At 37.6% G+C, this 18,421-nt stretch overlaps 1 protein-coding gene across 4 annotated transcripts in view; it reads right to left on the reverse strand.

Annotated features, from left to right (window-relative positions):
- cdh31 (cadherin 31) overlaps window positions 1-11,077 on the reverse strand; it is a 32,728-nt gene extending 21,651 nt beyond the window's left edge. The window contains exons 1-19 of one of the 4 annotated variants that reach the window (XM_034299540.2): window positions 10,872-11,077; window positions 10,208-10,322; window positions 9,796-10,049; window positions 9,507-9,644; window positions 9,266-9,421; window positions 8,983-9,127; window positions 8,634-8,806; window positions 8,446-8,556; window positions 7,739-7,813; window positions 5,894-6,049; window positions 5,544-5,682; window positions 5,266-5,438; window positions 5,050-5,160; window positions 4,740-4,820; window positions 4,501-4,656; window positions 3,846-3,975; window positions 3,568-3,740; window positions 3,379-3,484; window positions 2,286-2,711 (exon numbers count right to left, since the gene is read on the reverse strand). In XM_034299540.2, the coding sequence (XP_034155431.2) occupies window positions 3,389-3,484; window positions 3,568-3,740; window positions 3,846-3,975; window positions 4,501-4,656; window positions 4,740-4,820; window positions 5,050-5,160; window positions 5,266-5,438; window positions 5,544-5,682; window positions 5,894-6,049; window positions 7,739-7,813; window positions 8,446-8,556; window positions 8,634-8,806; window positions 8,983-9,127; window positions 9,266-9,421; window positions 9,507-9,644; window positions 9,796-10,049; window positions 10,208-10,322; window positions 10,872-10,922 (2,433 nt within the window). In that variant the 5' untranslated portion in view covers window positions 10,923-11,077 and the 3' untranslated portion in view covers window positions 2,286-2,711; window positions 3,379-3,388. Of the gene's footprint in view, window positions 1-2,285; window positions 2,770-3,378; window positions 3,485-3,567; window positions 3,741-3,845; window positions 3,976-4,500; window positions 4,657-4,739; window positions 4,821-5,049; window positions 5,161-5,265; window positions 5,439-5,543; window positions 5,683-5,893; window positions 6,050-7,738; window positions 7,817-8,445; window positions 8,557-8,633; window positions 8,807-8,982; window positions 9,128-9,265; window positions 9,422-9,506; window positions 9,645-9,795; window positions 10,050-10,207; window positions 10,323-10,871 lie in introns of those variants that run through there. The other 3 variants (XM_026946749.3, XM_026946748.3, XM_053229444.1) reach the window with 3 other exon arrangements.
- Between the last annotated feature and the right edge of the window lie 7,344 nt (window positions 11,078-18,421).

The following is an 18,421-nucleotide window of genomic DNA, read 5'->3' on the forward strand; positions in this document are numbered from 1 at the left end:
TGGACTCTGACTTGGCCATGGAATGAATACATTTTGAACTCAGTTTCCCTCAGTTATTGCAGGCTGTCCATAGAACATACTCTGTATGGCTATAGGGGATTGTTGAACATTCCTTTCCAAAGTTGGTCCCAAGTTTGCTGCTACAACAGCCTCTACTCTACTCTTCTGGGAAGGCTTTCCACTAGAGTTTGAAACATGGTTGTGGGAATTTGTGCCCATTCTGCTAAAAGAGCATTAGTTCGGTTGGGCATTGATGTTGGACAGGAAGGTCTGGCATGCAGTCAGCATTCCAACTCATCCTAAAGGTATTCAGTGGGGTTGAGGTCTGGGCTGTGTGCAGGTCAGTTAAGTTCTTCCACACCAACCTTGGCATGTCTTTATCGACCTCGCTTTGTGCACAGGGGCAGTCATGCTGGAACAAATTTGGGCTATCCCTGTTAGTTCCAGTGAAAGGAAATCATAATGCTACAGCATACAAAGACATTCTAGATAATTGTGTGCTTGACAACAGTTTGGATGAAGGCCCACATGTGGGTGTGATGGTCGGGTGTCCACATACTTCTAAATATATAGTGAACAATCAGTTCTTTTCTTAGTTTGCCAGAGCAATAACTGCATTTCGGACAAAAGGACAGGAGAACCCCACCAGAAGAAGCAACTCACCTGCCTCACAGGTATGGGAAAAAGCCAACAAGATTCTTCCATGGTGTATGGCATAAAAAAAAGCTCCATGTCCAAACTTTCATTACTGCAGTACAGAGTTTAACATGCGTTTCATAATGTACAGACAAACCCACCATGGATGAACTCAACTCAGTGACCATTAGGAATAACATAAAACATGGCGGTGATGAACAACTGAGTGCACTCCACTGGAAAATGGGTATACGAAGGCATTTGAAGTTCATGTTCATCTTGGGCTGTGCTGGATGATGTACTCAAAGAACAGTTTAATGTAATGTTGCTCTTTTAAAAGTGGAACTTGTTATACAGTTGAGTTAAAGTTTTAAAATACTTGTACTATAATAGCTTGGATTGGATTCTCCCTCAAATGGGAGAGGAAATGTCTGGCATCCCCGATATGACGGCAAGAGTCCCTGGGAGCTGTTAGAGGTAGCTGGTGACAGACTTCTATGGGTGGTATAAGGAGACAGTGGCAGTGCACTTGGAGTTATCGCTGAAAGGAGAGGGGCTACGAGCACTGCTGGATGTTTGTCCCAAGGACTGCCGACACTGAAGATGGCCCTAAGACAGTGCTATGGAGAGAGTCTGCTCCTAACTCCGCCCCTGCTGTTTGCCTACCCTCGCTCTTTTGTGTGCATTACGTTCATGTTCGGTGCAGCTGTTTGTATAGTTCAAGCTAATTAAAGAGCGCCCTGTTATCATGTGCTAAGCCTTTCAGCCAGTTTTCTCTTCAGCCTGATGCTACAATATTTACTAATTTCAAGTTTAAAATTGTCTTATTCTATTGGCAGATAATTTTGCTTCTTTCCAGAAATAAGCAATAAGCAAAATTATCTGCTAAGACAATTTCATACTTCAAATTAGTAAAATCAAAAATCTAGAAATAGACTTTACAATCTTATATTTGTTTGAAAAGTATATAATAAAGAGACATATTAGTTGAATGTACCTATTTTCAAGATATATTTACTGCCAAGATATCATTTTTGTAGTGAAATAAAGGCACTTACTCATTCGCATTCATTTCCCATAATACAGCAAATGCCAATTAATAAGTCAGGCCTTAAATCAGCATCAGTAGGAGTGGAGTTGTTAGCAGCCAGGAACTCTGAGTCAACTGATAAGACATTCATAACTTGATGACTCATTAAGTCTTTTTCAACTGAGTTATCGAGTTTAATTTATTAAATTAGTGACATGAGTCTGACTTGAACCTGGAATTAAGATCCGATATTCCAGTACGAACCATTACATAATATCCATACACACAACACAAATACTTTTTAAAAGCAGCTTTGCAAGAACCCCACCCCACTCTCTTCCCTCAGATCAGGCCAACAGACCTCCGGGTACACCTTTTGACTAGCACCCACAGATGCGCAGACTCTAAATTAGGTCCCTATGTTGGAGAATCAGAAGCCTGAGTGAATGTATGAGTGCATGAGCTATAATGCAGGTTCGAATAAAACAAAATCATTCAGATATGTTTTGCTTCACAGGCAAGGCATTTCTAATTTCTGAATATTTTTAATGCAACACACAAAAGAGCTATTATATCAAAACATATTGCCACAGACATGAAAAAAGATGACATTCTTCAGTTTTGTTTCATGCATTGCTCTTTATTTCATTATAAGTAGTATGATGAAGCAAAAGTAATTAGTATGCTATTACTAGTTTTTGCAGAACTAAAAGTTCTTTAGTGTATTTGCGTAATTTGGTGTCATGCAATTCACGTGAGATAGATAACACAATTCAAACTGACCATTTCTTGAAATTCTCTCATCACCCTATGCAACTCTGGATCCCTGTGCTGTATCCTATCTATTCTACATTGAGAGTGCAGCAGTGGGAGTGTAATATAGTATAGTATATAGTATAGATATTTGTTTGGTTATGAGTAAAATATACTATAGCAATACGCTACCAACATGCCAAATATGTCAGTGAAAAACATTAGGTCTTTAGTTGCTTGCTTAGTTGCTTTCTTGCTGTTTCAAAGATCATTGAGACAGGGATGATGATATCTGCAAAGATTAACACAAGCAGTGAAATCTTGTCATCTCCTGAAGAATGCTCTTTCTCCTAAAAAAAACCCAAAATATATTAAAAATAGAAATGAACTATTATTACATTTGGAAAATATGGTTGAGTCATCCTGGGAAATAGATTGTTTTTTTTTTGTCGTCTCAGTACCCCAACAAATCATACATAAAAGGAAATAATGATTTTGAAGTAAAAGAGAAGAATGTCAGTTTTAATGTAAGGTTGTTTTATATCTGTATTACATGAAGTATCTATACTGTATGTAACTCATTCCTTTGTTTCACCAGCAAACAAGTGTGTGTGATGTGTCTTGTGACTGTATAATACTCTATAATCAAAAAACTTACCAATGAATCAACCAAAGTATCTTGAGATACCTACTGGTAGAATTATGGAAGGCAGCTATTTATCTTTATCTTTGTCTGAACTTTTTTCTGTGTTTTAAGTTACAATATTAGTTTTTATTACAGATATCGATCTGCATCTATATGAGCCATTCACTTTGAGCCAACATATATGTATGTACCATACACTTTCTAATGATCATTTCATTTCATCCTATCGTCCCAGGGTGCAGAGCCAAAACAATTATATCACTGTCCAAATATTCATAGATTCACAATTGTTATGAAAAGGAATCTGCCTTACCGAGGTTTTCTCAAACTGTTACAGTAATAACAGCCTTTCCTCTGCTTTGGAGGCCATTCCCCTGCATATCTGCTGCCTGAATCTCCAAGGTGTATTCAGGGTATTTCTGAAAGAAATAGTGTTCACTACTGAAATCTCTTCTCCACAACTCGAAATCTCTTCTCCACAACAACTCGTTTCTGCCCTCACCTTTCTGTCAAGTCCTTCAGCATTCACTTGAATCTCTCCACTGATGGGGTTGATCTCAAACATATTCGGTTGTGGCAGTGCAGGATCCTGACTGATGATGGAGTATCTGATATTTGCGTTTTCAGTCTTAGGATCATCTGCATCAGTCGCTGAGATGGTCATGAACTCAAATCCTTTAGCAAGAGGGTAATGAAGATTGTGAAACATTGCACAGTCTGGAATAAATAATAAAGCTATTAGCTTTATCAAAGCTCTCAACACAGTATTGATCTAGCTACCTATATTTGATCCTTCTGGTACACTGCCACGAAATGGATCTTGGGTGAAGACAGGCTTGTTATCATTCTGGTCAATCACGCAGATGGTGATTTCAGTAGGTTGCTCATCACGAGTTGCACGGACTTGAAGCTAGTTAGAACAAAAATAAAAACTGGAAATGTCTAGACAACGTCTTGTATGTCTTAATTTTTTTCTAGACAATATCCAGAAGCTCCCTTTTTGCCAAGTTAACTTGATGTTTTCTTATAAACAATTTAAGAAAATACAGTACTGTGCAAAAGTCTTAGGCACTCTATTTTTTTAAGTAGAAATTTTGTCTTAGATGCCTTTTGCATTATTGCGTCAGTGAAAAAAGAGTGTTTGTTTTTTAATTTGAATAGAAAATGCTTGTATTTCAGTAAAGAAAGTAGCATATTATGTAACAGACCAAAAAAACACAATGAAGGCTGTCAGGGATTATCTGCAAAAACAGAAGCAAGTATGATAATCAAAGTCTCGAGAAAAACTGTGAAAAATTTCATTCATTGCTTTACGGCGTTTCTTTATGTGCCCAAGTCCTTAGCACAGCATTGTATCTCAAGACAGACACAGACAAAGCTTTCTAAAGTTTGTGTGGCTGCAACAACAAAGACAAATTTGAAAACCTCCTCTTACCACATACTCATGTTTTGTCTCTCTGTCTAAAGGCTTTGTTACAGACAGCCAACCACTGTCTTTACTGATGGTGAAAAGTCCCACTGGGGGCTGGTCTGCTCCTTCACCACTGATGCTGTACACAATCTTAGTTTGCTTAGCATGCCTGGACTTAATCTGAAAATAAGGGTAACAATTTAACCTAAAATAAAAGATATATAGGGAAGATTATTGGCTTTAGTCTAAGGTCAGCAACACACCTGTGTTAATTGTTTAGGGAAAGGCCCTCTGTAATTCTCTGGGAAGCAGATTGGAGAAATCTCCCATGTCCGAGGGGCTGTCTGTAGGACAAACAAAATTAGACAGCATTCACATAGGAGTCAGTAAAATATAAAGAACATCATCAGACATGTTTGATGTCTGAAGTTTGCGTATTTATTTTTGGACTGGAACTATAAGGGTAATGTGGCTAACGCATAAGGGAAACCTATAGCTACCGATTGAACAGCATGCAAATTGCATGTATAAATCATCAAATCACATCTTTATAAAAACTGTTAACAGCCTTACCAAGGTTACATCCTTGCCGTCAGTTACCAAAATAACAGCAGTTCCTTTGCTTGACAAGCCATTACCCTGCATATCTGCTGCTTGGATCTCCAAGACATATTTAGAATATTTCTGAAAAAAGATGATGTTCAAGTTTAAGTGATGAGGTTTAAGTGCTGTAATTAACTGACATACACATCAACTTCAGATACCGAGAAATCTGATTTGTGCTCTTACCTCTGAGTCCAGTCCTTCAGCATTCACTCGAATCACACCAGTGACAGGGTTGATCGCAAACATGTTTGGACTTGGCTCTGATGGAGACTGACTGATGATGGAATACCTGATATCAGCGTTGTCAGTGTTCGGATCGTCTGCATCTATGGCACTGATGGTTAAAAACTCAAACCCTACAGTAAGAGCGTAATGAAGATTGTGAAACCTTGCACAGACTGGAATAGATAATAAAGATATTAGCTTTATCAAAGCTCTCAACACAGTATTGGTCTAGCTACCTATTTTAGATGCGTCTGATACACTGCCAATAAACGGATCTTGGGTGAAGACGGGTTTATTATCATTCTGGTCTATTACATCGATGGTGAACTCCACAAAGTCATTATACATATTGTCCCCAACTATGTGGGCCTGAAGCTGTAGAAAAAGGCAAACATGTTGAGAGACTAAGGCCTTGACGAGCATTCTTTTATAAGAGCAGTTTTTCTAGGGATTTGAATTTGAATGTCAGGTTTTGAGGGACCTGACACACTGAATTCACATGACTCTAATATATGCTTACAGGCTGCTAAAGAAAGCACATAAAGACAGATCCAGATGAATGTCTTTATGTATAAGAATCTCTTACCACATACTTGTCCTTTGTCTCTCTGTCTAGAGGCCGTGCTGTATAGAGCATTCCAGTGTTTTTGTCCATAAGAAAAAGTCCCACTGGAGGCAGATCTGCTCCCATACCACTGATGCTGTACTTCACCCTAGGTATTTTGGCATGACTGAACTTAATCTAGACACAAGATGAAATAACCTAAGATAAGATAGATATACAGTACAAAGTATCTTTGGGCAAACCTACTTATTATTATTTTTTTTTTTACTTTGTTTTATACTTAGCGTTTTTTGAATTATCGATAGACAAACATGAAATAGCATGTGGAATTAACATTTGGCGTGACCAAAAAGTGTTTAACAAACTGTCTTATATTTTAAATTATTCAAAGACAGCCATCAGTTACTGTTGATATAGCCCACTTTGCATTCTTTCAGTTTTTCATAAAATAGGCACTTGGAATCCTCTCCCAGCTGGTTTAAAGAGATTCCTAGATGTTTTTTCCTTTTACACTACATGGCCAAAAGTTTGTGGACACCTGACCATCACATTCATATTTGCTTTTTGAACATTCCATTTCATATTTAGTCCCCCTTTGCTGTTGTAATAACCTGCACTCTTCTGGGAAGGCTTTCCGCTAGATTTTGGAGCATGGCTTTGGGGATTTGTCCATTCAGCCATGAGAGCATTAGTGAGGTCACGCACTGATGTCAGGCGAGGAGGCCTGGGGAACAGTCAGCATCCCAATTCACCACAAAGGTGTTCAGTGGGGTTGAGGATTAGGGCTCTGTGCAGGTCACTCAAGTTCCTCCACACCAAACTTGGCAAGCCATATCTTCATGGAGCTCGCTTTGTGCACAGGGGCATTGTCATGCTAGAACAGGTTTGGGCCTCTTAGTTCCAGTGAAGGTAAAATTGCAATGCTACAGCATACAGAGACATTCTATATAATTGTGTGCTTCCAACTTTGAGGCAACAGTTTGGGGAAGACCCACACATGGGTGTAATGGTCAGGTGTCCACAAACATTTGGCCATATAGTCTAATTTCCAGTCCAAATCATCCCAAACTACCTTTATCAAATTTATTGACTGTTGAGGACAGGTTACTTTATGCTACTTCATATCTGGTTTGGGGAGAACTATAGCTATTATTATAATTAAAAGGGAAAAATAAAGGAGATACACATGGCGGTAGTTGCAAATGGAAGTAGCAAGCATATTTTTGGTATTTTCACGACCATCAGCATAACCAATATTCTCCAGTAGAAGAGCTTAATTGTACAAAGGATATGATCCCATTTAATCCCACTGGTCACAATTTTGACCAGAATTATGTTTTGATGGTGTTGGTTGTAGCATGTATCCAAAAGGTGCATGTAGCAAGTATATCAGAAGAGGCAATAACCTCCCACAGAGTGGCGTAATTGTAACAAGGGGTCAGGTTAAAATGAATGCATTATCAAGGTGTTCTGCAAAATATCCAATCATATCAGTTCCTCTCATTCTCTTTAAAACCCAGAGTGTGTACCATGAGCCCAGGGCAGTGATATTTTATAATGATATACAATATATTATTTCTATTTATATGAATTTCCCTTATAGAGTTCACATTGATTATTGGTAAAAATAATCAGTTAACTGACATAACACAACAAATATGTTTTATGTGTGTTCAAGCAACGAAAGATAGGACCTTAAGTTTATGTCATCTAATTCGTAATTTGTGTTTGGCATTTAACTGGTTTTGTTTAGAACCCAGAGAAACAAACAATCAAACAAACAAAAAAAATCCAAGCATATCAGATGTGTTCGAACTTTTGACAGGCATTTCATATTGACGATTTTCAGCTTAAGTAAGCATATACCTGCAGTATCTCCTTAGGGAAATGCCCTCGTTCATTTTCAGAGATTCGGACTGGAGAAATCGCCCACTCCGCCTTCTGCTAGATTAAATGAAAACAAATAATAATGATTCAGTAAAGATCTTATGATATGTTTCACTTCATATTCCTCCACTGTCAGTTTTGTAGACTACTCTCAAATAAAACTCTGAAGACACATTAACAACTGATAAAATAATAGGCCTATAGGCCCGAGAATGTTGTCTCACAATTTCCAGAAACAGTGCTGCAGGAGATCATCTCACAGCAGTATTATTTAGCCAGCTACCTGTAGATTATTTTCTCCACACATTGTTCTATCAACCAAGTTCATATTAATTATATTGATCAGTAGAGGATATGTTTTAATTTGAGTTTTTTAAGCAAGCAATAATGTTTCTGTTGTTGAAGCAGATTGATTTGGATTTCCTTCACTGACACTGACAGCATCAACAAGACCTTTTGATAGCTCCTAACTTCTTAAATTAATAATACAGTAATGTCATATCTGGCCAAGAAACTACTTAACAGAGACAAAAAATCACAAGTATGTAAATGTTGAAATATTCACTGCCATGCACTGTACATACATTATTTGGGAAACAAATATAATTAATTAATAATTTGTGGTTTATATGAAGACTTTTGATTTACATGAAAACTCTGCAAACCACAACTATTAACTGTCTTACCAAGTCCTTGTCACTGCTGCCTGTTACAGTAATAACAGCTTTTCCGGTGACTGAAAGACCATGTCCCTGTATATCTGCTGCTTTAATCTCCAGAGTGTATTCAGGATATGTCTGAAAGAGGTGATCATATTTCCTTTATTCATTCTACATCAACTCCAATAATTGTAAAACCTGATTTGTGCACTCACCACTCTGTCCAGGCCAGCAGCATTCACTCGAATTGCTCCACTGACAGGGTTGATCTCAAACATGTTTGGACTTGGCTCTGGTGGAATCTGACCGAGGATGGAGTACCTGATATCAGCGTTGTCAGTATTCGGATCATCCGCATCAGTGGCACTGACTGTCATGAACTCAAATCCTTCGGTGAGAAAGTAATAAGACATGAAAATCTGAGTACAGTTTGAGTAACAGCAATGGTAGACTATATGGACAAAAGTATGTGGACACCTGACCAAGACACCCTATTCCAAAAGCATGGCATTATTATGGATGGACATTATGGATAGAGAGTTATGAAGGCTTTAAAATAACTACCTATTTTTGAAGCTTCTGGTACACTGCCAACGAATGGATCTTGAGTGAAGACAGGACGGTTATCATTCTGGTCCAGCACTTGGATTATAACCTCCATGGCAGGATCTATAATATTATCAGTAACTGAGTGAGCACTGACTTGTAGCTGGAGTTTAAAAAAAAAAGAGAGGGGGGGGGGGGGGGGGGGTTGTTTAAATTATTAAAACTTGAACCAATATTCTTGTATGGGAGAATCTTTTCTGATGCTTGATGACAGATACAGACAAACTGAAAAAAGTCTCACCACATATTTATCTTTTGTTTCTCTGTCTAGAGGCCTTGACACATAGAGCCAACCAGTGTTCCTGTCTATTGTGAAAAGTCCTACTGGAGGCTGGTCTGCTCCTTCACCACTGATCCTGTACACCATCTTTGTTTCTCTGGCATGACTGGACTTAATCTGGGCACGAGATGGGACAACTTGATATAAAATAAAAGATGCACATGGAAGATTCTTTCTCAAATTACAGATCAGCTCTACATACCTGCACCATCTGCTTGGGGAAAGGCCCACGATCATTCTCAGAGATTGAGATTGGAGGAATCACCCACTCTCTTTTTCTCCTCCGCAACCCACCTGATTTTGGAAACTCAAGAAGCGGGAGAACTGAGGATGATTCAGTCTATAAAAAGCAAAGAACAAAACAGGACATCTATAGTGCTACTCTGATTTGGAATTACTCTGTGTACAAAGTTCTGGCTACTATTCATTTTCCAGCAAACAGGAAATTTTACAGTTTGTCCAGCAGAGGTCAGACTAGTTAAGAGGTGTACCTGCACAGCCTCAACTGCCCCAACGTCTTCCTGCTGCCCGTGATGGTGGCCAGCTCGACCCTGATGTTCCACTCTCACCAGCGCAGTGTGTTTCTTTCCTCTGGAGTCCCAAGCATGGACAGAGAACATCTTATGGCCATTATGAAGAGTGACCTGTCTCTTCAGCTTCACTGTGCCATCTGAGGCTACATGAACCCGCTTATCAGCGGAATCAAAGATGGTCCGCGTTCTTCCACTACAGTCATCGAAAACAACTGAAAACGAGATAGAAAACATTGATATTCTGGTATTTCTGGATCTTTATGGAGAGGATCAGCAAGCCTATTTATCAAATACAAAAAGGTGAAGCCATGCATTTTTCTAGCTCTACACTGAGATATGAAACGAGATTGTTGTGGTAATGTTGTCCTACTCGTGCCGATCCTTGTGTCCCTCTGCAGGTGTTCTCTGGGAACTCCGAATGGGAAAAGATCAGAACCAAATCCAGGGGAACATGGCTGAGACTCACCAATTCCACACCACAGAACCTGGCCAAGGAGAAAAAAATAAAAAAAAGATTGTCACTACCTGTCTGTAATTCCTGAAGTTGCAGACTACAACCCCAATGATCCTCAACCTACAACCTCTTCACATGTCCTCCAATTAAGCTCCTTCTGTTCACAGTAACCTAGAAATCCTACCAATATTAGTGCTTCTTTACTCCAAACACACCAAACTAAATAAATCAGCTGATTAACAGCCCTTCCTGAGTTGAAGGTGGGTGTGTTAGAACTGAGAAAACACTAAAATGTATACGTCTACACTTTAACTAACTCTAATGCCTGCAAATTAAAAAAAAGTCATAATCAAACTGTATGAAAACTTTTGTAAACTGAGATTGTGGCAGGGTTAGTATTCATACGTTACCTTAGGTCTTTATTCCTGTAAAATAGAATGAAGTCCAACCACAATCACCCCATAAAAGTATTTGATTGCTTTTGTAATTCGATTACATAATCCATATTAAATAAAATAGTTACCATATAGCACTACTGACAAGAGGACTATATAACTGATACACAGGAGAAATGATTTACCTTGATTAAAACAATCACAGTTACCAACTTCACACTGCTTAAGGACTCCATTCGATAACAAAAAGCCCCACAAAACTTTAACAACAACAAAAAAAATTAATCGTGTTAATCCAGGCTACAGTGCTGTTTCCAATGCATGGATTTGGTCACATCTGTGAGTTCAAGCAGTTGTTTAAGAATTTAAGATGATTATGAGCATATTTTGGGGGGTGTAACAATGGTCTTGAGGTTGTTAGAACTTGTCCTTTCTCATTTCCAGTAAAGAGCACTGACATTTCGGATAAGGAGGAGGAGGAGGGGAAGCTATAAGTTGATTAGACTTGGCCTTCTTAACATGTCTGAACCTTCCAGCATTCCTTCAAACTGAAATATTTTCAGTTTCCTTACTTATTTTAAATACTTGAGGAGTCTTCTAGCTGGTAGATAACTGTTAGTGAGTGGTGTGTACACAGGGCCGTGTGTACTAAGCTGTTTGTGTCTAATTTCAGATGGAATTAGGATGCATTCTGCTTGAAAACTGTCCGTACAAGCCTGTTATGTAAATAATGAGGCTTATGTACCATCTGTGTCACACTTTACATTTCATTTTATTATTTATTATTTTCACTGTACTCAGTATACACTATATGTATGTAGTGTAAAAGTATGTGGACATCTGATCATTACACCAATATGTGGTCCTTCCCCAAACTGTTGTCACAAAGTTTGGCTCCGCTGTGGCACAACAGTGAAGAGTTCACCTTATTGTCCACAGATCGTGAGTTTGAATCCCGACAATCCAATGCCAATAGTCCAAGTGAGCAAAACTGTCTGTGTTCTCTGGGTGGGAGGGATGGCATTATTCCAGTCACAGCAACACTAGCCAATCGTGCAGGTCTGTGAATTCAGGTATGCAGAAGAGGGAAGATAGCTCTTTCTGCCAAGTGTGTTAGGCTGCTCCGTGACACTGCATGAGCAGCAGTTTGAAAAGATGTGACTGAATGGCTTCACCTGTCATGGAGGAAGCACGTGTTAGCCTTTAATCTCCCCAGTTGGTAGCTGTCTCATCATAGGAGAGATCTGTCTGGTGGGTGGGAATTGAGGATTAAGGAATTAGGGATAAAATGGGGGGAAAAAAACAAACTAAAAAAAAACTGTTGCCACAAAGTTGGAAGCATGCAGCTGTCTTCTGCTGTAGGATTAAGTTTTCCCTTCACTGAATCTTAGGGGCTAGACCTGTGCACAAAGCAAGATCCACAAAGTCATGGCTTGCAAAGTTTGGTGTGGAAGAACTCGAGTGGCCTGCACTCAACCCCGCTGAACACCTTTGGGATGAATTGGAATGCCGACTGCGTGCCAGGCCTTCTCACCCAACATCAGTACTTGATCACACTTATGCTTTTGTGGCTGAATGAGCACAAATCCCCACAGCCATGTTCCAAAAACTAGTGGAAAGCCTTCCCAGAAGAGTGGGGATTGTTACAGCACCAAAGGGGGGAGAGGTGTACACATACTTTTGGCCATATTGTGATTTTAAACATTCATGTATGTAAATTATATATTTTGTTTACTCAGAATAAGATCTTTATCGTGTGTACATTTGCCACATAATGATGTCATTCACCCAATAATCTCATACACCAAAACAGTATTATAAAAAACACATGTCTAAAGAATTCAAAGATTTTAAAACTGTGGAAGTTTAATTAGGAACTTCATGATCATATGCAGAAATTAAATATAAATATATTTTTAATTTTATTTTATTTGTCAATATTTGTGATATTAATTTTACTTTATCATATTTTATCTTTATTTTATTCTTGCTTTATTTCATGTGTATTTGTGCCTTGTCTTTTACGTATGCTGCAGGAGCACTCTAAATTCCCCTTGGGAACAATAAAGTGTTATCTTAAACAATTTGTGAGATGTCTTTAAAATTATATGTATTTATTCAGTGTGTAGGCCTATTCAATTTGTTTTTGTATAATTGGTTATTTTATAAATTAATTTGTCATTTTGTCATTGTCAAATGATGGACACAAAAAGTGGAAAAAATTATTTCAAAATCTCAACTCAACTCAACAGTGCCCATTCATCATTTGGACCCTATAAAAGTGCCTAGGGTTGGTACTTGAAAAATATAATAGCTTCCCTATACATACATACACACACACACACACACACACACACACACACACACACACACATATATATATATATATATATATATATATATAATAATATAAAAAAAAGGATTTCTCAAGGATTCTTTGGCTGGATAATGGTTCCTATTAAAGTCTGGAACCATTATCCAGCCAAAGAACCCTTAAGAAATCCTTTTTTTAATTATTTAGGTGATTTAATTATTAAAGTGATTTTATTTATTCCATGTAAAAGGAAAAAAAATATTTCATAATATCCCAAGGATTGTGCAATAGGAATAGATTTACTACTGGAACACTAGATGGCTGTAAATATCTCTGAGATATATACTCACAGTTTGTCCAGATTGTGACCTCAAACCAAACTACATTCAAGTCTAATTTTCCATTTTTTACTTCATTTTAATCTCAACACACACACACACACACACACACACACACACACACACACCTGAATCTGTGTTTAGACTGAGATTGTGTTTAGGTCACAGTTACCTGGCAACTGCTGATTATGCCAGTGTCCTTCATGGTTTTCTGTGGTATTTGTGCTGCAATAAGAGTGAAGTGTGGTGAGGGTGAATAATCTATTCAGCATCGAAGATTCTTTAAATGCTGTTCATAATGGCCCTAAAGGCGACGTTGGTAATGAACTGTCACCACAGCAGCACACGTAACTTCAGTGGTGTAGGGCTAAAGTGCATGGCTGGATGGTTCACTGTGATGTCTGTTAAGAAAGAATGATGCGAACAGTTTGACAGCTGGAAAAAACAAGAACACATAAAACAGCATATACTTTTAAACAAGTGTTTTGCTTTGTAATACATATTGGCAATTTGGCCTAAATAGCTTGTTAAAGAGCACAAACACAAGAGGTGGGCCATTAGATTTCTTCAGTGATAGTGGTTCCTGGATGTCTAACAATTTCATCTGGCAGATGCTTTTGTTTGTAAGTGACTTACAATGAGACAAATTCTAATCCAAACAGCAAATTCCAATCCAAGCAGTGGTGTTAAAGGATTCATAATATAAACACTGGAACCATCAGGTGCTCTGGGGAAAGAAGGTGCCTTGTTTGCTCAATGAAAACAGTCCTTTTTTTTAGGCAATAATATTCAAAATAACATCTCAGGCCTATAATTGCCAATAACTAAATAAAATACATGATTTATTAATAGAAACAGCTCGACGCTATTGGTTTTTAAAGTGAGTTCACTGTGACAATTTTGAATAACATGCAAGAAAAAAATAAAGAAAATGCTTTGTAAAAAATAGTGATTTCAATAAAGTTTCAAAAACAGAAAAAATAAGTTGTATATTTTGCAATTTCACTGAATTATTGTTATGTATTTCTTTAATATGGAATCAGATCACTGTGTCATTTATAAGAAATATGAAAGCAAACTTCAGATAGTGCCGAGACATCGTGAAATTTCCTATTTCTGGAGGCAACAGATAACTTAGGCTGTCTTATAAGCCAAAATAGAATTAAACAGGTTAATTAAGAGTCAGAAGAATGGAAGGATAACATAGAGATATTTGGCATTGTGATCGATTTACTACGATATATTTCTGCAATGTGGACCTCACTAAAATTTTGCTCCTTGTTAAGGCCCTGAGTGCTAGCAGTCAGGAATACTAAGTACCAGTCACAAAGCAGACAAGATAATATTGCAGTAGAATAAAAAACTCCAAGAAACAAATGACAAAAGTAACTCATAACACTCGGTAGTACCACAAGGTGGTGATATCAGCTCATGTGTTTCACTTGCACACTACAGTGATCGGATGGAATATAGGTGATGATGAGCAACTCCATGTACGCAGATAAATTCCACCTGTAGAAACATCATGTACTTGAACTCGAGGACAGCAGATATGGGGAACCAGTGAAGTGAGATGAAGAGGCTATTGTATTCATTCACATATGTTATGCAGAGAGTACCAGGCTTAATCGAAACATTAATTCATGATTAAATGAAGTTAAACTACAAATCAGTTCAAAGTGGGCATGTGAGCGTTAATAATTGTGTATATTGTGTATATTTCAATAATCTTCTTTAATTTACAGACCAGATATGACAAACTAAAAGGCTTATTTTTTCTTTTCTCATCAATACAGTCATTTTCGTTACAATATTCTTGTTGACTGAAAAATGTACTGAAATATATAAATCAGGAAATAAATCATTAAAACTTTTCTAATCTACTTCACACAGGTTTTTTTTTTTGATTTGACATTCAGATTTTCACACCTATAACTATTAATATAGTATATATATCACAAATTGTTAAAATATATTACATTATGGTCTAAAAACACTATTGACATATATGATAAGTGCATATTTAGTATAGTTTTATGGTTAAAATGTCACTTAAACTCAAAACTACTCAAGATATTAAGAATAATCTATGTCAGAGTTTTTTTTAAGACCTATGATTTATTTAGAACCAGAGTTTATATTTAAGCTCTATGAACCAGTGTGAAATTATATAGCTGTTCTCTCCAATTCAATTCAAGTGGGTCTTATACTTGGGGCACAGCATCCAAACATCCCATTTTACCAAAACACACTAGGTCCATGAACCCTCCAGATCTGTGCCTTTAGCTGAGAAAAAAGCTATTAACAAAAGGCTTGACTAAACAAGCAGGTTTTCAAACTAGACTTAAAGACTGAGACTGTGTCTGAGTCCCGACACTAATTGGAAACCTGTTCCATAACTGTGGGGGTTTGTAAGAGAAATCATATAGTAACATTATATTTTTAGCAATATTTCATATCTTAGCAACATTATATATCTTAGCAATATTTCTGAGATGAAAGAAGGCTATCCTAGTAATATTATCTACATGAGCTTTAAATGAAAGACTGGAGTCAATAATCACACCAAGGTCTTTTACTGCTGCACATGATGAAACAGAAAGGCTATCCAGTGTTACTATGTAATCAGAAAGCTTACTTCTAGCTGCATGTGTTCCGAGTACAAGTACTTCTGTCTTGTCAGAATTATGTTGGAGGAAGTTAATAAGCCTGCAGTGTCTAATGTCCTTCACACATTCCTCAGTTTTATTAAGCTGTTGTCTCTCATCTGGCTTGTGTGTCATCAGCATAACAGTGGAAGCTAATACCATGTTTATGAATAATTTTACCCAGATTTATCATATATAGTGAAAAGATCAGTGGGCCTAGAACCGAGCCTTGTGGAACACCAAACTTTACTTTAGTATGCATAGAGAAGTCATCATTTACTTCTACAAACTGATAATGATCAGTCAAATAAGACTTTTAGATCTAATTTTATTTTAGTTAGGTTAAATAGACATTACCCTATGTAACTTGCAAACAGTGGACAGTGGAATGAATTTTGTTTCATCATGAACATGATGCAACACATAATACACAACACTGAGAGAGGAGTACAAAAATTACACAATAAATACAAAGGACAAACAATACTCAGGATGATAAATACACAGGGCAATAAATACTCAGGACAATAAATGCACAGGGCAGTAAATACAAAGGACAATAAATACACAGGGCAATAAATACAATAAACAGGACAATGAATATTCAGGTCACTAAATACACAGAATAATAAATACAGAATAAATATCCAGGACAATAAATCCTCAGAACAATAAATACAAAGAATAAAGACACAGCACAATAAATACTCAGGACAGTGCATACTAACTAAACAGGACAACAGGGCAGTATTGGATGGAAGAAACCTGTGCAAAATTGACTGTAAAACTGTAGACTGTAGACTCTACATAGTTTGGGTAAAAATAAAAATAAAAAAAAAAAAGATGGTGAAAAATGAAACAGCAAGTCCTTGAAAGCAAAACTTTTAAGTCAGTTTCCATCAGAATCCCAGGAAACAATTAATCTTTAATCATGGAATATTAGGCTACAACGGCTTATGAAATGCTCATGTACATTTCTATATATAAATGTGCAGATATAAAATATTAAATATATAATATAAAATATAAAAGACATAAAATGCCTGAAGACCTCGTCCTTGAAAATTTGAACATGCAAGAGAATTAGTCAGAGTTGGGGAAAAAATATATAAAGAAAGTATTTCTATCAATTTTAGAAAATAATGTGAAAGTATAAAAGTTTAAGGAAAAATCTGAAAATTGACAGTGGGAAGCAGAGCGTATTTAAAATGTTCAGTAAAATTCTAATAACAGTCTGAGCTACCACATTGTAAAAAAACACCGTAGATTATGGTATTATCATACTATACAGGTTCTCAACCCCGGTCCTGGTGTACTCCTGGTGTGTTGGGAGCAGGGAAAACACTAATATAATATATGGCCAAAGGTTTGTTGACACCTTACAGTGAACCCTAACCCACTCCTTGTTGAACATCCCATTCCAGATTTAGTCCCTCCTTTGCTGTTAAAATAACCTCCACTCTTCTGGGAAGGCTTTCCATTAGATTTTGGTGCATAGATGTGGGGATTTGTGTTCATTCAGCTACAAGAGCATTAGTGAGGTCAGGCACTGATGTTGTGTGAGGAGACTTGGGGTTCAGTCAGTGTTCCAGTTCAACCCAAAGGTGTTCAGTGGGGTTGAGGTCAGGGCTCTGTGCAGGCCAGTAGAGTTCTTCCACTCCAACCTTAACACACCGTGTCTTCATGGAGCTCGCTTTGTGCACAGGAGCATTGTCATGCTGGAACAGGTTTAGGCCCCTTAGTAATCCCTGCTGAAAAAAACAATAGAAACCATTGCAGAAGTTCTAATGGCTTCCACTACAAATACCATTACAAACCATCAGCTTACCATTATTGGTCCTGCTACCAAAAGAAGGCAACAAATTACCAGGAGAGACCCACAGGGGCCATTACAGTTTCCACTGAAACCAATGCAATTCCCATTATAACCATTAAAGCCGTAAATTCTATGAGGGTTTCTATTGTTTTTTTTCAGCAGGGACAACAACATCCTATACAACTGTGCGCTTCCAACAGTTTGGAGAAGGCCCACATACGGGTGTGATGCTCAGGTGTCCACACACTTTTGGCCGTATAGTGTATGTGTAGGACAGTGGTAATCTATGACCAGGGTTGGGAACCTGACCCCTAATAAACAGGCTGTGTAGTGTACACGTGGTGTAGGCTACTATCTTGACATACAATGTAGTACAGTAGTACAGTAGTAGTATAGGCTTTGGATGTAGTTATAGTTGGCTACACCACTACTACAGCCAGCTTTTATCAATAACATCATGGTCTCAGAGTTATACTTTAGTGGGAGTGTGCACAGGATGCTACATGGAAGAGGGTGTGTGTTTTAAAGACGCTCACATACACACACATACACACACACAGCCAGTGCTTGTACTATTAAGTTGCCAGTAGGCGTTCCTACTGCTGGTTGTCATAGTAAC

The sequence above is a fragment of the Pangasianodon hypophthalmus genome, chromosome 25 (genome assembly GCF_027358585.1).
Source record: "Pangasianodon hypophthalmus isolate fPanHyp1 chromosome 25, fPanHyp1.pri, whole genome shotgun sequence".
NCBI lineage: Eukaryota > Metazoa > Chordata > Actinopteri > Siluriformes > Pangasiidae > Pangasianodon > Pangasianodon hypophthalmus.